At 41.5% G+C, this 21,616-nt stretch overlaps 1 protein-coding gene across 4 annotated transcripts in view; it reads left to right on the top strand.

The window, feature by feature from the left end:
- Nucleotides 1-21,616, top strand: part of SRFBP1 (serum response factor binding protein 1) — a 132,560-nt gene that overhangs the window by 69,101 nt on the left and 41,843 nt on the right. Inside the window, exon 1 of one of the 4 annotated variants that reach the window (XM_030566764.1) lies at nt 11,229-11,261. The exons of the other annotated variants lie outside the window; for them this stretch is intronic. Coding sequence (XP_030422624.1) covers nt 11,244-11,261 — 18 coding nt within the window. The 5' untranslated portion in view covers nt 11,229-11,243. Of the gene's footprint in view, nt 1-11,228; nt 11,262-21,616 lie in introns of those variants that run through there. 4 annotated transcript variants of the gene reach the window in all.

The following is a 21,616-nucleotide window of genomic DNA, read 5'->3' as shown; positions in this document are numbered from 1 at the left end:
GCGCCTCAAATTCTGCAATCTACGTGAGGCCGGTGATACAGCTGCATTACTCGAGTTGCCTAGAAAAAATAGAGATAGAGACATGTAATACACAGGGGCATCATTGTTTATTATCAACTTTTGAAGGACATTTGAAACTGTAGGTAGCATCCCTCTCACATACCTCACATAACACTGTAGAGTTCAAGAAAGCTAAGACATGTCTAGCAATGGGGTGAGTACTTTTGCTTAAAATTCTCCCATGTTAGTGGGATGCCTTGGTTCCTGCTTGGTAGGGGGGCCGGGTGAGGAAAAAGCACCCCGCAGGGCACGGTTCACGCTTTGAAGGGGGGGTGGGGGATGGACAGAGCACACCGCAGGGCGCGTTTCACGCTTGGAAGGGGGGATCGGTGAGGAAAAAGCACCCCGCAGGACACGGTTCCCGCTTGGAAGGGGGGGTGGGGGACGGACAGAGCACACCGCAGGGCGCGTTTCACGCTTGGAAGGGGGGATCGGTGAGGAAAAAGCACCCCGCAGGACACGGTTCCCGCTTGGAAGGGGGGGTGGGGGACGGACAGAGCACACCGCAGGGCACGTTTAACGCTTGGAAGGGGGGATCGGTGAGGAAAAAGCACCCCGCCTGGATGCCTACGTGCTGGGAAGGGCGGGGGGGGGTGGATTGGGGCAGAGGAAACAGAGCGCCTTGCGCTGGGGAGCCGTGATTCTAGCTCCCTGCCCTCAATTATCCCTAAACTATCCACAGGCTTTCATAATGCCAGACATATCACTGCTGCGTGTTACCAAGGAAGAGAGGGAGGGTCTTCTACAGGAATGCGGATACCGCCCTGGCCCCTATGCAGCTTGCCTGTGTGCGGCCATGGTCCCCCCACCCCTCGCTGCACAGTGGATCGGACGAGTTAGCCTGACCGGGACAGGGACCACGGTGGCTCTCCCTATAAACTTGCTAAAGCACATTGCCCAAGATCTAGCTGCAACTTTTCAAGAGATTACTCAGGCAGATTACGCAGATGTCATAGATCACATCAATGGGCTATTCCACGTTTAGGCATGCATGCAGTCAGCCATAACGAAAATCCTGCTATCACAAAGCATTGCAATCTACTTACCACGAGCACGATCCTCAGCTTCCTCATCAACGTCCGCTTCCAGCTGCTGCGACTGGCTAGTCTCCTCAAGGCTGGAGAAGAGCTCCTGGCTGCCTGTGTCCAGAGACTCCGGGGTGTCCCCCTCCACGCCAGTAGCATCACTGTATTCATCCTCTACACCATCCCCCACTTCTCCCTGCTCTGAACTCTCCATCGTGCTCCTAGGATTCACGGTGGGGTCACACCCAAGAATGGCATCCAGCTCCTTGTAAAACCTGCAGGTTGTGGGGGCTGCTCCTGAGCGTCGGTTTCCCTCACGGGCTTTGCAGTATGCACTCCTCATCTCCTTAATTTTTACTCTGCATTGCAAGGCGTCCCGTTCGTGGCCCCTTCTCATCATGGACTGCGATATCTGACCATAGGTATTGTAGTTTCTCCTTCTGGAGCGCAGCTGTGTTTGAACAGCCTCATCTCCCCACACACTAATTAGATCCTGCAGCTCTGCATTGGTCCATGCTGGGGCTCGTTTGTTGCGTGGAGGCATGGTCGCTGAATGATTGATTGATTAATTGCACTCCACGCCTGACTGAGCAAACAGGAAGGTGATTTTTGAAATTTCCCGGGGCATTTAAAGGAGGGGTCAGGTGAGCACAGGGCAGAGGAGTTTTCTTGATTACCAGAGAGGTATCCTCAGGTATGCTGGGTACCTGCTTATTCCACGGAGGTCAAGAAAAGCGCTGGTAAGTGTCTACATTGCATTACCAGCGCTGGATCCTCTACACCCGAGACAAAACGGGAGTATGGCCAGCGCTGCAAACAGGGAGTTGCAGCGCTGGTGATGCCCTGCAGATGTGTACACCTTCAAAGTTGCAGCGCTGTAACTCCCTCACCAGCGCTGCAACTTTCTGATGTAGACAAGCCCCAAGTGACAGAGATAGGGCAGAGGGGGAGAGGAATGCGTATGGGCTGGAATCTGGGCAGCAAAACAGGGTGTGAATGTGAGTACTTCTGAGCTTAGAGACAGGAGGTAAAGCTATTGGACTATGATCCAGCTAGTAGTGCGATCCCCTTTTGGGAGCTGGGATAGCAGAGGGGCAGGAAGGCATGCTCTGGATAGCAGGAGAGACCAAGGAGACTCCAGGTAGCAGCTCTGGGGACATCAGGCTGGATGTGACAGAAGTGGGTGACTGGAGGTGGACTGGGGAGGGAAAGCTGGAGAGGACTCCGGGGACTGTCCCAAAGGACAGAGGATGAGGGGGATGTGAGGCCAGGGTGCGGGCTTCTGGGACTGCTTGGGGGTAGGGGGCACAAGTCCATGGGGGAGGGGAAGGCGTGCTTTGGGGACCGCTCATGGGCAATAGGTATGAAACCAGGGTTTGGGGGGCACTCTGGGGACTGCTTGTGGGTGATGGGCACAAGGCCAGGATTTGGGGGGATTGTCTGGGGACTACTCTGGGGCGAGGGGCACGAGACTGAGGTGGGAGCACTCTAGGGACTGCTCAGAACATGAGCACTGTTCTACATGGCTCCAGCCTGAGCTCAGCTTAGCTTCAGCCCATGCGCGGAAGCAACACATAGCTGTGGGTAGTGTATGTGTGTGGGAGGGGCGCAAATAAAGGTTCTGGGGGGTCATGAGCCCCCCAATTTCTCATCACACCTAGAAGTGAGAAGGCAGTACTCTCCCTAGTAGCGGCATTCTCCTTGTGTCTGTTCAGTGCAGGAAGGGAGGAAGCAGCAGGGCGGCTGGCTGAGCTTCTCTTCCCCGCTACCCACCACCACATGGGGCTGCTTTGCCTTCCATGCGGCAGGAGTCCCCTACATTGCCTCTCACCAGCAGGTGGTCTGCAAAGCGGGGAGCAGTGCTGGGTCTTCAGTAGCAGGGAAGGTGAAGCAGCCCAATGGGGGTAGGAGGAAGGTGCTCAACCAGCTATCCTGGTCCCATCCCACACTGCACGGACACATGGAGAGTGCGGCTGCTGGGAAGGGGGTGCTGCGTCCTCACTTCTGGGCATACCCTCCTGAGACATCTGGAGCAATGGGCAGGGGGAAACACATGACCCATCTGTCCCGCCCACGTGTCACCTCTGCCTCTGTGATCCTCTCTGCCCCTGTGATCCACTGGGCTGGTGGTCCAGATTCAGATTGCAGTCTGCCTATTGACTTCCCCTGCCTTATTGTTAGACAAACTTAAAGGGGGTGGGGGGCTAGATTTTGGATGAAAAACCTTTCTTTAATACACTAAGTTGGGGAGAGGACAAAATAGCTTTCAGTGTCTATCATTTTCATGGAGAACATCAGACATGTTTTTGCACCAAAATATGTTGAATGTTTAATAATATACACACAATGTTGCTTTAGATTGCATTAGAGCCTGTGGCCCATATTTCTTAAATGTGATCGATAATACCACCACTTTGATCTTGTAGCCTTCCCTGTTGACAAGAGAGTTGAATAGAAAAAAAATTCTCTTTTCCTTATGCCTACTAGACTGTTAAGATGATAAAGTGAAACAAATCACAGAGGCAGCTTTTTGTTGAATTTATGGCACTGTCAGAAAAGTTGGCTAAATAACAGACTGTTGACAATCTTCATTTTTAAAAAAAATTTGCAGGTAAAATTACTGCTTCCGGAGTCTTGTGTAAGTATTTTTCTTACTATTCTATTTTTCATAGGGATGTAAAAGAGGTGGTTTTCACTTTTTTAAAAAATAGGGCTTACAGATGAAACTCTAATTCCCTTCTGAGTCTTGCATAAGTGACTGTATTACTACTCCTGGTTTCATGGGGATGCAGTCTTTCTGGTAGTACAAAAAAATTGATATCCATTTTCTGCCTTATTTAGTCTACAATTGGGTAAGATCAGTTAACAAAACACAAGACTTTTTAAAGTCTTGGCACAGTGACCTGACATAGACTTCTTTTGTGTGTTCTTTTTCCTCAAAATTAACATTTAATTTGTGTATTTTCTACATTCTGGTTTGTTTCCTCATTGACATCTATTATTTATTTTTAATACCATTGAAATTTAGTAATGGTCTGAGGATATCACACTTACTCAGGCCTTTGAAAAGATCTGTGTATCTCATTCAGAGCTTCTATGAAAATATGACTTACCAAGTAATACATAACGGTAAACTGACTAAGCCATTCAGGGTTTCCGAAGGTGCCAGAAAAGGGTGTCTTTGCAGTGTTAGTGTAGCTGATTTGGTCCCAGGATATGAGAGACATGGTGGATGAGATAGTATTTTTTTTATTGGGCCAACTTCTGTTGATGGAAAAGACAGGCTTTTGAGCTCCACAGAACCCTTCTTTAAGCCAGACCTGAAGAAGAGCTCTGTGGAACTCAAAAGCTTGTCTGATCCACCAACAGAAGTTGGTCCAATTTAAAAAAAAAATGAAATAAAATAAAAATTACCTCACCCACCTTGTGTCTCAAGGATGTCTTATGTCACCCATGATCTTTTTACTGGTAGTGAATTGGGTGATGAAAGAGACCAAAGAACAACCAAGAGATATACAAAGGGCTTTCACGCAGAAGTTGGAGGACCTTGAGTTTGCAGGTAACATCAACTTGCTATCCCATTCCCATGGAGAGGTGCAAGCCGAAACAAATAATCTCCACATCTGTGCACAATTAGTAGGGCTGAAAATCAACATATAGAAAATGAAAAGCATGAGAAACAAAACAACAAATAACACTTTTTGGACTGACATAAAAGCGGTTCAGTATTTCACATATGTTGGCAGCATTGTAAGTACAACAGGTGGAACAGGTGAAGACATTAAAGCCAGAATGCTAAAAGCCAGTCATGCCTTTATAACACTAACGCTGGTCTAGAGAAACCAAAACCTTGCACTCTAAACTTAACTTTGAATATTTAACACCATTGTAAAGTCAGTCTCACTATATGGTGCTGAAACTTGGAGACTTAAGATCTTGTCTATACTTCTAATTTTCATAAACTATCTTAGATAAATCTTCAGTATCAGAGGGCCAGAAAAAAATCACAAGGAACTTTGGAGGAGGACAGCACAGAAATCAATAGAACAGGAAATTACAGAACGAAAATGGAGATGGCTGGCACATAGATGGAGAAAAACCCGAACAACCACCAGACAGGCATTGGACAGGAACTCCCAGGGCAAAAGATGATGAGGTAGACCCAGGATAACATGGAAATATGCTCAATAGAAGGATAACTGAATTATCACAATGACATGAGAGGAAGCTAAGACTAAAGCAGGAGAGTTGCAAAGATGGAAGGCAGTTGTTAAGGCATCATGTTCCTTATGGAATAGAGAAGTATGAGGGAGAGAGCAGAGTCCACATGACCAGTTAGTGCGCAACAGGCTAATGTGCTGTAGATTTACCCTCCACCTTGCTTGCTGTGCACTAATTCTCCATCTGGACAAGCCCTTAGTGCCACACATGGATTGCAACACCATTGTGGATGCAGTAGCTGTAGTGTTACTTTGCAGCATGACTGCTTTCACTCAAGCGAGGCTAACCTGAGAATAAACAACTCAAGATAACTCTTCAGTGAAGACATTTCCTCTGTGTCTTGTTCTGAGGATTCAGTGCTAGCCCCAAGAAGCTTGATATCTAGTTAAGCTTTTGATTCCAAGCCTTTTGGTTCAGACCACTAACAAGAGACAGCTTTTTCTTCTAATGGATGCAGCATGCTTCCCCACCAACTGATGGATACTTCTAGAGAGTAAAATAGGATTTGTTTGTGGTCTACACTATGTAGAAATGTATCGTATACCATTTGGTCCCCTAACGCTTGATAGTAAAACACATCACAACCACACATGAAAAGAAGGTTGAGAGAGAAGAATTTTTGGGGAGGTTTTCAAAGCGCAAAGGGCAGTCAGGTGTCTTTATGGGAAAAAATTTTCAAGAAATAAAGTTTATAGTCTCTATCCTGATGGTCACAGCCTTCCATTGAATTGATCTGGGAGACTGCCATCAACAGCACCTATGCTCCACTAAACTAACTAAGATATTTCTTCTATTGGCTCGGGAGGAAGGAAAGGAGTGTGATGTTGCTTACTGTTTTTAATATTTGGAAGGCTTTCAGATGCTATGTTAATTAAAAAAAAAATTACCCAACTCTCAAATAGCACTTTTCATCAGCAGATCTCAAAGCACTTTAAAAAAAACAGGTCAGTATCATTTTGCAGATGGAGAAGCTCAGGCACAAAGAAGTGACTTGGCCAAGCTCACCAGATAGGCGAGTGACAGAGTTAGGAATACAACCCAGGTCTCCTGAGCCTCAGACCAGTACTTTATCCACCAGGCAATAGTGCCTCATTGCGGGGGTGGGGGAGCTGGATGCATAATGACTTACGGTATAACAAAAAGGACATGTTTAAAAAGCAGTTTTAAGTGCATCCTGTTAACTCTGTGACTCTTGTCCAGATTTCGACGTTTAATTTTCAGTACTTGATAAGTTTTCAGACTCGGGTAAGCATGTGGAAGCCTGGGTACTTGTCTGAACATATGGACTCCTTTCAGTCCTCCATGCCACAGAAATTACAGAATTAGAGCAGGCTCAGAGATAGGTGATGAGTAAGATAAAGCGCATTGAGAACCTAATATGAAGAGAGATTGAAAATAAGAGGATATAATAAACGTGTATATAATAAAGAAAGGTATAGGAAGATAAATCAATAGCTTCTGTTCTTGTCTGAAAAGTCAAGAAAAAGGGACAATTCAATGAAATAAAAGGCAGCAAATTAAAAACTGATAAAATGAGATACTTTCTAACACTTTTCATAATTGGACTCTGGAACTCATTCCCATAAAACATTGTTGAGGCCAAGGATTTAGCAAGATTTTCAAAAAAAGGTTGGACATTTATATGGCTTGCAAGAATATCTACCGTTGTCATAATTACAAAAAAAAAAATCTGGAAGGGATACTAAAGCCTATGTTTCAGGGTTTAAGCCAATCTCTAACAATTAGAGATCAGGATAAGACCTACTATGGGGGGCAGGTATCCTAAATCTGCCTACTTTAGAGTTCTTAAACCTTTCTGTGGAGCAGCAAGCAGCTTGTACTGGTCATTGTCAGAAACAGGATGCTCATCTAGCTGGACCTCAGATTTGATCCAGTATGGCGGCTCCTATTTATAAATCCTATATGTCAGTGTATTCCAAAGTGTGTTGTGCACCTCTCTGGGCAAATGCCTAGGATCAGTAGGGGAGCGGACAGGCCTTTCAATTGTTCATAGAAAGCTTCATGTAAAAAAAATAAAAAAAAGAAACTAACTTATAGGTGGAGAGAACCTTCAAAGCATGAAGCGACTATTACAGGTCATGGAATCATCTAATCTAGCACCCTGCTCTGAGGCAGGACCAAGTAAACCTACACCACCCTTGACAGATGTTTATCTAGCCTGTTCTTAAAAATCTCCGTGCAGTGGTGTCTACCTCAGTCTGCAGAGCACCTGAAACAGTAATTTTGATAGGCATGAACTGTTCCATTCATCTCAATAGGGAGTTAACTCAGACACCAGTTATATTTTAAAAATCACTCGTTGTCATCGGCGATCCCTCAATTTAAAGATAATCTCTACCACAGGTTTATATATGGGTTCTGAAATGACTCAGGAGTTTGATCCTGGAACTAAAAAAATCCACATGCAGTAAGTACAGATCTGCCTGCTGGAAGTAATTTTGATAGGCATGAACTGTTCCATTCATCTCAATAGGGAGTTAACTCAGACACCAGTTATATTTTAAAAATCACTCGTTGTCATCGGCGATCCCTCAATTTAAGGATAATCTCTACCACAGGTTTATATATGGGTTCTGAAATGACTCAGGAGTTCGATCCTGGAACTAAAAAAATCCACATGCAGTAAGTACAGATCTGCCTGCTGGAAGAAAATTTGTTTTTCTTTCCTTCTTTCTTTTCAGTTTTGAGGGCAAGGCACTTCTCCACACAGTGGGCCACTGTCTGATGGAGGACATGGAGCCACTGAGGTTGTTTGGTGGCTAGTGATGTCCGCATCAGTTTTCTTGGGATACGTTTCAATGTGTAGCATTTTCTCTGACCAACATGGGATCTCAGACCATGTGTGAACTTAAAGTAGTAGACTTGTTTTGGGAGGCGAGACTTTGGCATCCGGACACAATGTCCAACCTAGCGGAGTTGGTGCATGAGTATCATTGCTTCAATGCTGGTGACATTGGCTTCAGTGAGGATGCTGGTGTTAGTGCAGTAATTTTCCCACTTGCTGCAAAGGTACCTCGTTGGTGGTACCTCTCCAAACTCTTGAGATGGTGTTGATAGGTCACTCATAAAGGAGTGTAGGAAAATGAGAAGTATAAGACCCCCTGGAGACACCTTCACTCCAGGCATTGGCACCTTTGAATATGTTATTGTTGGAGCTCGAGAGCAGAAGGATGTCCACATCAGGAAGGCCATGCATGGAACCGATGACTGTTTAAAAGTCACTATTTCACTGCTCAAAGCACATAGGGAGTGGAAGTAGATGATGATTTTAAAGCAGGGATGATCTGAGGATCTGTGGATGGGCATTATTGGCCACAGTCCTTTATCCATCACTTACTGTGGCCTAGAGTAGAAGGCTGAAACTGTTGCTATGTAGGAAAGAAGGAGGCTGCTGTCCTGCTTCTGCTTCTCCTTTGTAGTGTCTCACACCAGCAGTGAGAAGAGTGGCTAAGGCAAGGAAGAGAGGAAAGAGCAGATAACCTCAGGCCTGCTGCCAGCAGGGCACAATGTCCCCCTCTGTCAGGTGACCATATTTTTCTCACTAATATTTTCAAAAACAAATAGTTCATCTGGCAACCTATGACATTAGCAGGGATTGCGAACACTGAGGATGGTCCCATCTAAAAAACTATGGTAACCCTGAAGTAACATGATGATGACTTCAACTGTTAGAAAAGTGTTTTATGTAAGAAATTGCAGATAGTAAAATTACAGATTGCACTGCTTCATGTGACTACTGACATTCAAAACCAAAAGATGCTTAGGGAAAAAACATTCAAATGTTATAATTTTGGCTTTATCATACTTACCCTGTTGAATAATGCCATGAGCTTGGTATTTCCTTTTGGGTAACTTTTTTTTTTAATGTTTAACTGTGTAGTTTACTAAATACTTTCATACAATGGTTATGAAAAAACTATACCTACTATTTTGAAATTGCTACAGAATTACAGACTTGCTAACTGCTGTTTGAATGTTAGGGTGAAGACCGGTAAACTTTCCTCCACAAATGTGGCCACTGAGTCAGGTGGGAACCTCCAGAATTAAACAATTCATTAAATAAAATGCCAAGTTCATAATGTTCGTCTCTTTAGAATGATGTAATTGCTGGCATTTGACTTGCATACCTCTTGAAATATTAAATTAGTTTATAAACGTGGCAGAGGAGAGCAGTCTATACTTGCCAAATAAAGCTTGAGTATTTTACATCAGCTTAAGCAGCTAGCCACATTAACGCTTTTGTGCTCTTAAAAGGTATTTATTTTGTGATTTAAGCAATGAATAGGTTTCTCATGATTACATGTTCATATTTTCAGGGCTAGCAAACATTTTTCTAGATATAGAACTTTTTACTAGAACCCTTCAGTAGTATAAAGTGATTTAGATTAGTACTTTAAGATAAGAAATTTTAGCTATTTTTATGTGTGCGCACATTCCTGGAAAAAAAAATTAGTACTTTAAGAAAAGAAATTTTAGCTATTTATGTGTGCGCGCATTCCTGGAAAAAAAAATTAACATTTTGCAGTTTTACCTTTCAAAATAAAGGGATGAAATCATTAGTGTTTTACATTCTCTAAAAAACATTCTTTATACAAAGAATACATATAAAACTTCTTACTGTAAAGCTTAATTTCAACAAAATTAAGATTGAGTTTGACATTGAATTTCACTTGGATCTAAACTGAGACAGCACTGCATGTAGACATTTAGTAATGTTTAAAATTGATGCCAGCGAAAACCTGACACAAATATAGTTCACAAAAGAACAATCTCTAAACAAACTCAACTTGAAGTATTTTCTTACATTCCCAATGGTAAACTGTAACTTGGGACTGCTTTTTTTAAAAGTTAAATAACATTAGACTACCATCAAAATCAAATGACGCGTTGGTCCAAACTAAGATTGTTGAATAGCTTTAGAATTTTTTTTAGTTCCTATTCACTTCTTTTGATCATTTTCATCTGCTTTCCGCACCACTTTTTTATTGTAATATGCATTTTGAATAGGTATTGCTACTTTTGTTTGTATCTGATCAATTCAGATTATCAAGAATAAACAAACATGCTCAGTTTTGTTAAGAGCTTCAAGCTTTTTATGTTTTGAAAAGTTGTGTGCTAAAATTAAAGGTGGTACAAATAATATAAATCCCTTGAAAATTAAAAAATTCATAATGGGAATGTGTATGAAGTTGCATAATATTAAACAATACACCGTATTTTCTTTGGCATATTGTTTTAAAAAATGTTCTGTAACTGCAGAAACTACTTTCTTTTGTGATGATGAAATCCTTCCTCTTGGCAATATATAATCTACATTTTGATAACTGAAGAAAGCTATAATTAATTCACAAAATCATAATGTTAAGCCTCAATGACATGGGAGTTTACTTAAATCACAATTTATTTCACATAATTTGAACACATTTTAGCTCTAATTACTGCTGTTCCTACTTGGTAAAACCCTTATTTTCAGTATATAATAGTATGGAATTTCTAGCATAAGCTATTATGTCTGATGTCTTGGAAACATATTTTATATGTTCGCTTGACCAACAAAGCAAAAAAGCCTGAGGTCTTTTTGTGGTGTTTCTCCAGTAGTCGTCTGCCCTCCATTGTGTGGGTTTAGTGAGTAATGTGGCCTTAAGGCAGGATTGTCAATTATTTTTTGTCAGAGTCCATATTTCTTGGTCAAGATATTCCAGAGAAGAAAATAATTAAAAAAAAAATAATAATAAATAGATTAAAAGATTTTGGATTCCGTTCAAAAGCATCTGGTAGTCTAGATTTGGCCCATAGTCTGCCTATTGACAACTGCTGCCTTCGGTATAGAACACTGAACTTCAACTCAGGAGATCTGTGTTCTGTTTCTAGCTTTTCCACGGACTTGCTGAGCGACATTGGGCAAATCACTTCTATATGCCTGTCTTCCCATATGTAAGTTGGTGGTGATGATATTTTGTAAAGGGCTGGAGATCTGCTGTTGAAAAGTGGTATAAAAGTGTGTTGTTGATGTTGTGGGCTCTTCAGTCTAGCAGACAAAGGTATAATGTGTACATTTTTAACAGTGAAGGTAATTAACCATTGGAACAATTCACCAATGGTCATGGTGGATTATCCTTCACTGGCAATTTTCAAATCAAGATTGGTAGGGCCTAGGAACCCATTGTGCTAGACATTTCAAATACCATAAGAGTTCCTGCCTTAATAATTTAGTAAAGGTGATGCAAATACTAATGAAGACCTTCACCCCTCACTCTGCACAGAACAAGTCTTCAGTACCTTAGATAAATAATACTTTAACTTCAGGAGCTTCCTGAGCACACACACAAGCTATCAGGTATAGACTGAGAAAGTAAGATACTGCTGTTAACATACTACTTTTAAAGTTTCCAGTTTTTATGAATAAGTACTGTGTATACTTGATCATAAGCCAGTTTGTTTATGAGCCGACACCCTCCCACCCCAAGATGGATAAGTAAAAATGGACATTTTTTATGACCTGTTCAAAAGCTGACCCTATAATTCAGGGGTCAGCAAACTTGGGCTCCCAGGCCATCAGGATAAGCTGCTGGTGGACCAAGATGGTTTGTTTACCTCGAGCGTCTGCAGGCATGGAGGTAAACCTAAGTAAACAAAGTGTCCCAGCGCACCAGCTGTTTACCCTGATGGGCTGGGACAGCAACTGGTGACAGTAACCCCTGTGACCCCCCCCCAACATGACCCCACCCCTAGCCCAGGACCCCTACACTCTCCCCATCCCATCCCTTCCCACCTTATCTGGACAGGGCCAGGGAAGGATGTCTCTGGCCTGGCTGGAGTTGCTCCAGCAGGCCGGGCAGGGCAGCGCGACCGCAGCCTGCTCTGGAGGGCCAGACCGGGCAGCGTGGCTGCAGCATGTTCCCGGCTGCGGGGAGAGCAGAGTGGCCAGAAGTGAAGAGACTTTGGCCCCGCCTCTTCCCTTCTGGCTCTGCTGACTGTGCTGCCTCTCCTTGTTCCTTCTGTTGTGGGGAGGGGCTGGGTCCCACCTCTCCATCTCTATACCTGTTCATAAGCTGACCCCTTTCTCTGGTGCTTCCCTTTATTACTAAAAAGAATTGGCTTATGAATGAGTATATACAGTAATAGCCCTAACATGTGATGATCATATTGCAGCAATTTCTAGGTATACTTTTTCCATCTTTAGCTGGCCAAGGGACTGAAACAGTTTCTCTGATGCTGACCTTGCCGCAGTCAACTGTGCTTTTGTCACCTCATAATTAGATTACTGCACTGTGCTGTACATTGGGCTACACTTAAATCAACCCAGAACTAATAAACATGGTGCAGCATTCTTAGGCTTACTTGTTAAGCAGTGTACCTTCTCAGTGCTCTGTGATCTGCACGGCTACCTGTTGGTTTCTAGATGGAATATTTAACACAATCGGTTTTAACATACAAAGTTCTGATTTGGGACCAATGGTGACATTTCTCTTTGAAAGCTTCAGCAAATTTATGTTCAGCCATTTTTTAACTGTATTATGTATGTTTAGTATAAATACACTTCTAAGTCCTGTCAGAAGTTTGTGGGCACATAAATTAATAACTGAACCAGATTGTTTGAAACTTGGTCCACTTCCTCACTTAGATCCAATGAACAAGTAAAATATTAAATAAATTGATTTAGACATGATTGGTGGAAGCTTTTTTTTTCAGATTTTCCTAGCAGAATTGTCTTTGCTAAGTCTATACCTGAGGACCTTGGCGTTCTAAATACTGCATAGACTTGGCTATATTTCTTTTTTTGTTTGCATGAAAGAAGTTTAATTCCTGCAGCTTTCAAGGACTTTGAGGCTTGGAAACACTAAAGGGACAAATAAGTAATATTGTCCCAGAAGGATAAGCACATGCCTGGGAACCCAGAACTCCCACCTCTGCCACTCAACAACCTCAATAGTACTTTGCTTTAGAAACACTAGTTATGCATCGCAGCACTGCTTTGAGGAAAGGTAAAGTAAATATCACCCCAGTTTCACAAATGGTGAAACTGAAATACATAAATGAAGTGACTTGACTGGAAGATGCTGTGGTATACTAGATTATGTATAAGCCTAATAGTCAGGAGAGCTGAGATGTAGTCTACTCTTTTCACAATGATTGTTCTGGTTACTTGAATAAGTCACTTAACCTCTCTGCCTTGTTTTTCACTATTGGTAAGATGGGTTTGTAATACTTTGTTAAAATGCTTTTAGATCTATAGATGAAAAGCACTATAGAAACAAGGCCCCGTGTACACCAGAGAGAGGTTCCTACGTTTGGGTACTGCAGACTGGAAATTGTGTGGCAGTCTTTTAAAGTAAAATATAACATTTCTAGCTTTAATATGAAATCAGTACTGACGCCCCTTTGTATTTACTTTGATAATTCAATTAGCTTAGCAGTCCCACATTTTTACTTATGACACATTTTTGTAATTGTAACAGTGGGGGAAGGCTGGAATTTTGGGGACTGGGGTGGCAATAGTTGGGAGGCAGTTTAGGGCACCGTCCCAAGCAAGAATGTGTTTCTGCCAAAATGATCAGCAGTCAAATAGTTAACAAAGTTGACCTTTCACTTATTTTTGTTTCACATTTAACATCCAAATAAAGGTAAATGGGAGCAGCTCATACCTTTCAGACATTTTCAAGTTGTCTGCAGACCTAGGTAGGCAGCACTGCATCAGTTTATACTCAGTTCACATTTCAGAGTTCCAGTCAGGAAGGCTAGGTTTTATTTTTTTGTAAAAGAATGCTTGGATTCATAGAGCAATGAGTTCCATTGCAAATTCGTCAACCACAGAATGCATTAGACTCTGTTTTTTTCCCCCCAGTACTACAGATTGGGGCATCAAAGTCTGAGAAGTTTTCTGATTTGCTGGGATGGTTAGGGATGGTCATGGCAGGGGATTAGGCTTGCATTTTAGTAGGGAGGAGATACAGATTCTTCTCTTTCCAGCTCTACAGCTGACTATGCTCATTTGGACAAGACCTAAATTTTCTGTTTTTCTATTTATCCATCTGTAAAATAGGGATTAATTACTGTTTACTATGAGGATTAATAAATGATTATACAATGGTTTGAAAATGTAAAGCGGTATATATGTTCTGTTCAAAAAGGGCAAGTGGGGTGACCCAGGAAATTATAGGCCAGGTTATCTTGATATCTGTCAGAGGCCAAATAATGGAAAACCTGATATGGGAGTTAGTTAATAAAGAATTACAGGATGAGACTATAAAAAATGCTTATCAACGTGTAAAACCTGATTTCATTCTTTGAGATAACAAGTTTGGTTGATAATGGTCACTACATGTACATTTGGAAAGCATTTGACGTAGGACAACAAGACATTGATTTTAAAAGATTCTATACAACATTAATAAAGCACCCATTAAATGGATTAAGAACTGGCTTATTGACAGAGGTCCAAAAGTAGTTGTAAGTGGAATCATTGAATAGGGATATTTCTAGTGGAGTTCCTCAAGTATCATATCTAGGCCTAAATTTTTTATCAATGATCTGAAAATATATATAAAATCACTGCTAATAAAATTTGTCGATTATATAAACATTGGCAAAGTAATAAATGATGAGGACAGGGAAGTCAGAGATCTGGATGGCCTGATAAATTGGGCCTGTTCAAACATAATGGACTTTAATATAGCCAAATGTGGGATGATAAATCTAGAAAGAAACAATGTGAACCATAACTATTGAATGGGGGGATTGTATCCTAGAAAACAGTGACTCTGAAAAAGATTTAAGGATCATTGTGGACAAATAATTCAAGGTGAGCACCTGTTGTCATGCTGTAGCAAAAAGGGCTAATATGATCCTTGGATATATAAGTGGAGGAAATAGTAAGGTGATTTTATAAGTGTTCACAAAGCTATTACAAGAGCTAGTGGTTGGAGGTTAAAGACAGACAAATTCAATTAGAAATAAAGCACACTTTTAACAATGAGGAAGATTAACATATCAAGGTGATAGGTAGATTAAACTATCAAGAGAAGGAGTGGATTCTCCATTTCTTGATATCTTAAAATCTCAATACAGATGTGACGCTGGTAGACTAGGTGCCAGCTTTTGCCAGGGCATCAGCTGAGCACTGACAAATTCACAGCTGGAAACCAGACCAGCTCACCTGTATGTTAGTATTGTTCAAGAAAGATGTTAAACTTGTAAGGATGTGTTTTAGTGATGAAGACTTTCTAAAATGCTTGCAAATTGCAGCATGCATTAATCTTACCTGTAATGTCTGTATCCCACACTACAAGGTAGTATGTAAGTTTTGCTTTATGACTAAAAATGCCTGCTGTGAACTCAGGCAGGAGAAGCAGTTTCCCCAGCCATCAAGAACAACTATCCAAACTAAATGGGCCATCATGAAACATCACGATACAAAAACTTGATTACTGGTCAGTCCTCTTACACCCATGAAGGTGCTACCTGTGAGAGAGCACATTCTATCACCTTGAATTCTGGAAGAAGGAAATAAAGATAACTGACATGAAAATTGTTCTTCTCTTTGCCATTTGGATTCTCACCAGGCTGGAGCTAGGAACCAAAAGCTGAGATTCCCCAGAGTTAGCCCTAAAAGACGTTCAATGCTGACAGATTACTACATCTGTCACCTTTTGGAACTATAGACTTTACTTGATTTGTGTGTATGTGTATATGTGTGTATGTACCATATATACTCGATCATAAGCCGATTCATTTATAAGCCGACACCGCCCCTCCCCCCCCATGGATAAGTAAAAACGGAAATGTTTTATAACCTGTTCATAAGCCGACCCTGTGATTCAGGGGTCAGCAAACTTTTGATCCTGGGCCATCAGGATAAGCTGCTGGTGGGCCAAGACGGTTTATTTACCTCAATCGTCTGCAGGCACAGAGGTAAACCTAAGTAAACAAAGTGTCCCAATGTGCCAGCTGCTTACCCTGATGGGCCGGACAGCAATTGGTGAGGAAATTTTTTTGGGGGGAGAAACTGGGAGTCAGGGGAGTACCCCGTGACCACCCCTCACATAACCCCACCCTAGCCCAGGATCCCCACACTCTCCCCATCCCATCCCTTCCCATCTTATCTGGGGAGGGCCAGGGGAGGATGTCTCTGGCCTGGCTGAAGCTGCTCTGGCAACCTGTGCAGGGCGGCGCGGCCCCAGACCAGGCTGCGCGGCTGCAGCATGCTCCGGTGGCATGGCCACACACCGCTCTGGGGGATAAGGCCGAGCAGCACAGCTGCAGCCTGCCAGTTCCTCCCCAGCCAGACTGGGACTAGCAGCTAGGAGCCCCAGCTGCGGTGCTCCTAGCAGCCCAGAGGAGATCCAGACCCACTTCAACCTCCATGAACCTCCCCCAGCTGCAGGAAGTTCCGCAGCTGCTGCCTTCAGAGCCCAGCTCTGAAGATGGTCCAGAAGTGAGCGTGGCAATCCCATAACCTCACACACACACACACACACACACACACACACACACACACACACACACACACACACACACACACACACACACACACACACACACACACCATGGCCTCCTTTTGGATTGGGACCCCCACAATTACAACATACCACAAGTTTAAGTTGTCTGCCCTGCTTTTTGATAGTCTACCCTGAGGTTGGCACTCATGGTCTTGAACCACGCCGTACAGCCTGACAACTGGATGAAAAACTATAGGCCGTATTATGCTGCGGGTCAGACAAGATGATCTAATGGTCCCTTCTGGCCTTAAACCCTATGAATTATTAGATTCTTGCAGCGTGGAGGACAAAGAGTAGCACTGTATGTGTGAGAGGCAACATCCCTCATTAAAAAGCTTTTCACAATCTCTTGTAATGGGAGATTGTTAGGGGATTATAAAGTGAGAAGAGCTGAGAGGAATTGTTGAGGCAAGAATGTTTGATGGGAGCATTTTCTGCAGAGATCAAAGCTGTTTTAAAAAGGAAGTGAAAGAGAAGCTACACAATGTAGCAATGGAGTTTGTTGGTTCTATAGTACAGAACAGATTAGCAATTTAAATAGCAGGCTGGAAATATTCAGGCTCCCTGGAGCCAGGGTTACAAATGTAGGAGGGCTTGCTAATTCTTTTTTTCTTCCTCAAAATAGCTAAATTGAGTCCCATGTTACTCGGATTTTCCAGAAAAGAGCTTAAAAATTTACCCCTAGTTGATTTTAGTGGACTTTCAGTAGCCCGTGGTGCAGTTTGTAAGAGCAGGAGTTTGCTCCAATGGCATCATATAAGATTTGGTTTCCATGAATTATTATGCAAAGTAAATAAAATATGATCTATCCATCCCCTGAAGAGTTTAGTCTGAGACATGATGCAGTGTGAGTAACAAACTATGATTTTGGGGGGATAAACAAGTTGGTCAAAGGAAGGACAAGGGTTATGATAATAACAGTTTGATTACTGTGCTTTGGTATATACACGTCTTGATCCATTTAAATTCCAGATCATTAATTTATAAGTTCTGTTTCATTTTTTCCCCTCTATTTATTAATTTTTTTTTAAAGGAAAAATCTGGGGGCTGAAAAATAGCATTCTTGTAATGTTAATGATGGGAAAAGCAGAATCAAGCTTGAAAGTTCAACCTTAACAGCTCCTTGTGCAGGAAATAACAAGTATTTTGGACCTTTAAACCATGATGTTTAAATGTATAATTACTGTGCAAATCTCCATTTTTATGTTAAGTTTTGAGTGTGCTTTATGGTGTGACATTAACCTATGTTTGTGCATTTCATTTTAATTCAAAGCAGGAAAGTCAGCTTCCATACTACTTAAACTCTAGTGGAGGCTGCAATGAGGGGAAAGGAATGGGCAGAACAGCTTTGCAATTGGGCTTCTGCACCTACCCATGTACTTCAGAGATTATTTATAAGTTTGCCTGAATGTGTTATATATTTCTAAAGAATTATTAGTACTAGTAGTATTACTGTAGTGCATAGGAGCCCTAGGCATGGACCAGTACCCCATTTGCTGGGCATTGTGCAAACATAGAACAAAAGGATGATGACAGTAATTCTTGTACTGCCCTGGTAAGAATATCATTCAGCAATGCGGGAGTTTCTCTCACTTGTTAATTTATATAGAGAGAAATTTGAAGGAGTTCTGTAAGGGCTTTAAGAGCAGTGTTTAAAATGTACAATGCTAATTTAACTTGCTCCCGGCAGAAAGTAGTCTTCTCTAATGAGAAAAAAAGACACAAAGATGAAACACAGGTTATTTTAAAACCTACTATCCCTCTGTGGAGTCACAGGGACTGTTACTAAAATAGATATGTGGCTTGGCAAGTACAGAGCTACTGAAGTCTGGATTTTTATTCCCTTGTCTTTCCCCTAAATGCTATTCCTATTTATACATTGCTCCAATTCTACAGTAATAGGCAGTTGGTAAAAGTGAGAGTTGAGAATTGGGTGATATCACATGGCTGAACATTATCTTAATGTGAATCTTTCAGGGTATTATTGCTGCCTTTTTTCACTTGTAACTTTCTATGTAAAACTTTAAAATAATCCTAAATCTAAGTAAGAATTTGGAGTCACTTGGCTATCAAATTCAAAGTTACTTTGTTAAAATGTATACTATACTTTATTTGAATAAACCAGTTGCCACTATTTTGAAAGATAAATTTTGATGTCACATCTGGTAAAATAGTTTTTCAGAAATAGTTTGGGTTTTTTATTTTGTTGTTACAATAGAACTTTAATGAGATTCCCAGCTGTAGAAATTCATGTAGATTTGGATCACAATAGGTGTCACAGGATTTGAATTTGTAAATCATGCCATGACAAAATGTTTTTCTTCTACTTCAGATACACTATCCCAAACTAATGTGTCACTCTCCTGTTGATCAGGCAATCAGCAAGCCATTTAGAAAATAAACTTGTTACTGGCACCAAGATCCTTAGAAACAGGGCTCAACAATTGAACCCAACTGATGTGTCTATTGTGGATTTTGTTTCTAATTGGAAAATATTAAACCCTTTATGTGGACCATAGCTGGATTATTTTACTGAACTGTATGTCCAGCCCTACTTGGAACTTTCCCCCACGAGTTGCCAATATGCACTCTGCCTCTTTGTAGCACAGCATATGTCCCAGAATGGTAACACGCTGCAACTGTCAGTCACAGAGTACATCTGTTCTTAACTAAATTTCCAGCTTTTTCAGATGAGACAGAATTGGGGGCTCAAATTAATCATGACATTAGACTGATTCCGCCATAAACTGCTAGAAAAGGGCACTTCAGGAAACTGTGAGCTGACCTGAAAAGAGTCCTTCCACACTAAGACCTCTACAGAATCTAAACATATTGACAGGAAATAGCAGGATGAGATTGAACAACTAGAAAAAAAATCAAGTTAGTACATTTGTGGAAAAATAATATGAAGCACAGAAACATAATGGGAGTAAAACACTTAAGTATTACTGCTTTCTAAGAAGCAGAGTAGACAGCTATTTAGGTACAAATTTGTAATATTTTGTGATGGCAAAAAATTCTATACTTTCAAATTAGGGTACATTGTCTTGTCACCTAACAATCTAAGCCAGAGGTTCTCAAACTGGGTGTCAGGAGCCCTCAGAGGGTTGTGAAGTTATTACATGGAGGGTCGTGAGCTGCCAGCCACTCCAAACCCTGGTTTGCCTTCAGCATCTATAATGGTATTAAATGTACAAAAAAAGTGTTTTTAATTTATAAGAGGAGTGGGGGTCTCACTCAGAGGCTTTCTATGTGAAAGGGGTCACTAGTACAAAAGTTTGAGAACCACTGATCTAAGCAAAGTCCCTCCATGTGGCATTAGTGAGACTTCGCCTAGAATACTTTATATAGTTCTCGACAATGCAGTCCTATCCATATAAGTTCTAATATTGTTATTGATCATCATAGTTCCTCCAAATACCAGAAAAGTGTTGTCTTTATTAGAGGGAATTTTAGGGTGGATCAAGAAAAATGATTGAAAAACTAAATTGGTTTATTTAAGAGGGAAGACATATGCTGTGGGTGATTGGGGAATATAGTTGATAACTAAGTATTTGAAGGATGTAAACACTGAGGAGGGAGAACAATTAAATAGCATATGGGAATATAAGTAGGACTAATGGAATGAAGTCAAACAAAAAAAAAATGTTGACTGAATATCAGGCAGAATTTCCTACCAGTGAGGGCTCTTAGACTTTGTAATTGTCTCCCAAGGTAAGTGTTGACATACGTTTCCTTTGAATCATCTAAAGCTGTGCTGGAGAAGACAGCTGAGAATATATTTTAGTTGAACACTCCTGCTTTGGCATGAGGATGTCCAGCTCTAATTTATGTGGTTGTCTAGTCTGTCAGGTTTTTTGTTTTTGTTTTTTCCAATTTGAAGCTATTTTATGAAATACATTCTAATCTACGTGTAGATTGTATTCTCTTCAAGTCAGGGACTGTCTTCATCTGTGTTTGGAAATCACTCTACACTATAGACTGCACTGCATTCAAAGTAGTCATAATCAATATAAATATGATTAGGAAGGCTAAAGAATTTGAAGGACAGCTAGCCAAAGACTCATAAAGTAATAGCAATTTTTTTTAAGAAATACATCAGAAGCAAGAAGCCTGCTTAAACAACCAGTGGGGCCACTGGATAATCGAGACGCTAAAGGGGCACTCAAGGAGGATAAGGCCATTGCAGAGAAACTAAATAAATTCTTTGCATCGGTCTTCATAGCTGAGGATGTGAGGGAGATTTGCAAACCTGAGCCATTCTTTTTATTTGACAAATATGAGGAACTGTCCCAGATTAAGGGGGTCATTAGAGGAGGTTTTGGAACAAATTGGTAAACTAAACAGTAATAAGTCACCAGGACCAGATGGTATTCACCCAAGAGTTCTGAAGGAACTCAAATGTGAAATTGCAGAACTACTAACTGTAGTCTGTAATCTATCATTTAAATCAACTTCTGTACCAAATGACCTAATGTGATTCCAATTTTTAAGAAGGACTCCAGAGGTGATCCCAGCAATTGGTTGAAACTATAGTAAAGAACAAAATTGTCAGACACATACATGAACATAATTTGTTGGGAAGAGTCAACGTGGTTTTTGTAAAGGGAAATCATGCCTCACCAATCTACTTAGAATTCTTTGCGGGGGAGGGGGTCAAAAAGTATGTGGACAAGGGGGATCCAGTGGATATTGAGTACTTAGATTTTCAGAAAGCCTTTGACAAGGTCCCTCACCAAAGGTTCTTAAGCAAAGTAAGCTGTCATGGGATAAGCGGGAAGGTCCTCTCAT

Source organism: Gopherus evgoodei, chromosome 6, assembly GCF_007399415.2.
Source record: "Gopherus evgoodei ecotype Sinaloan lineage chromosome 6, rGopEvg1_v1.p, whole genome shotgun sequence".
NCBI lineage: Eukaryota > Metazoa > Chordata > Testudines > Testudinidae > Gopherus > Gopherus evgoodei.
This window is presented reverse-complemented; position numbering and strand designations above follow the sequence as displayed.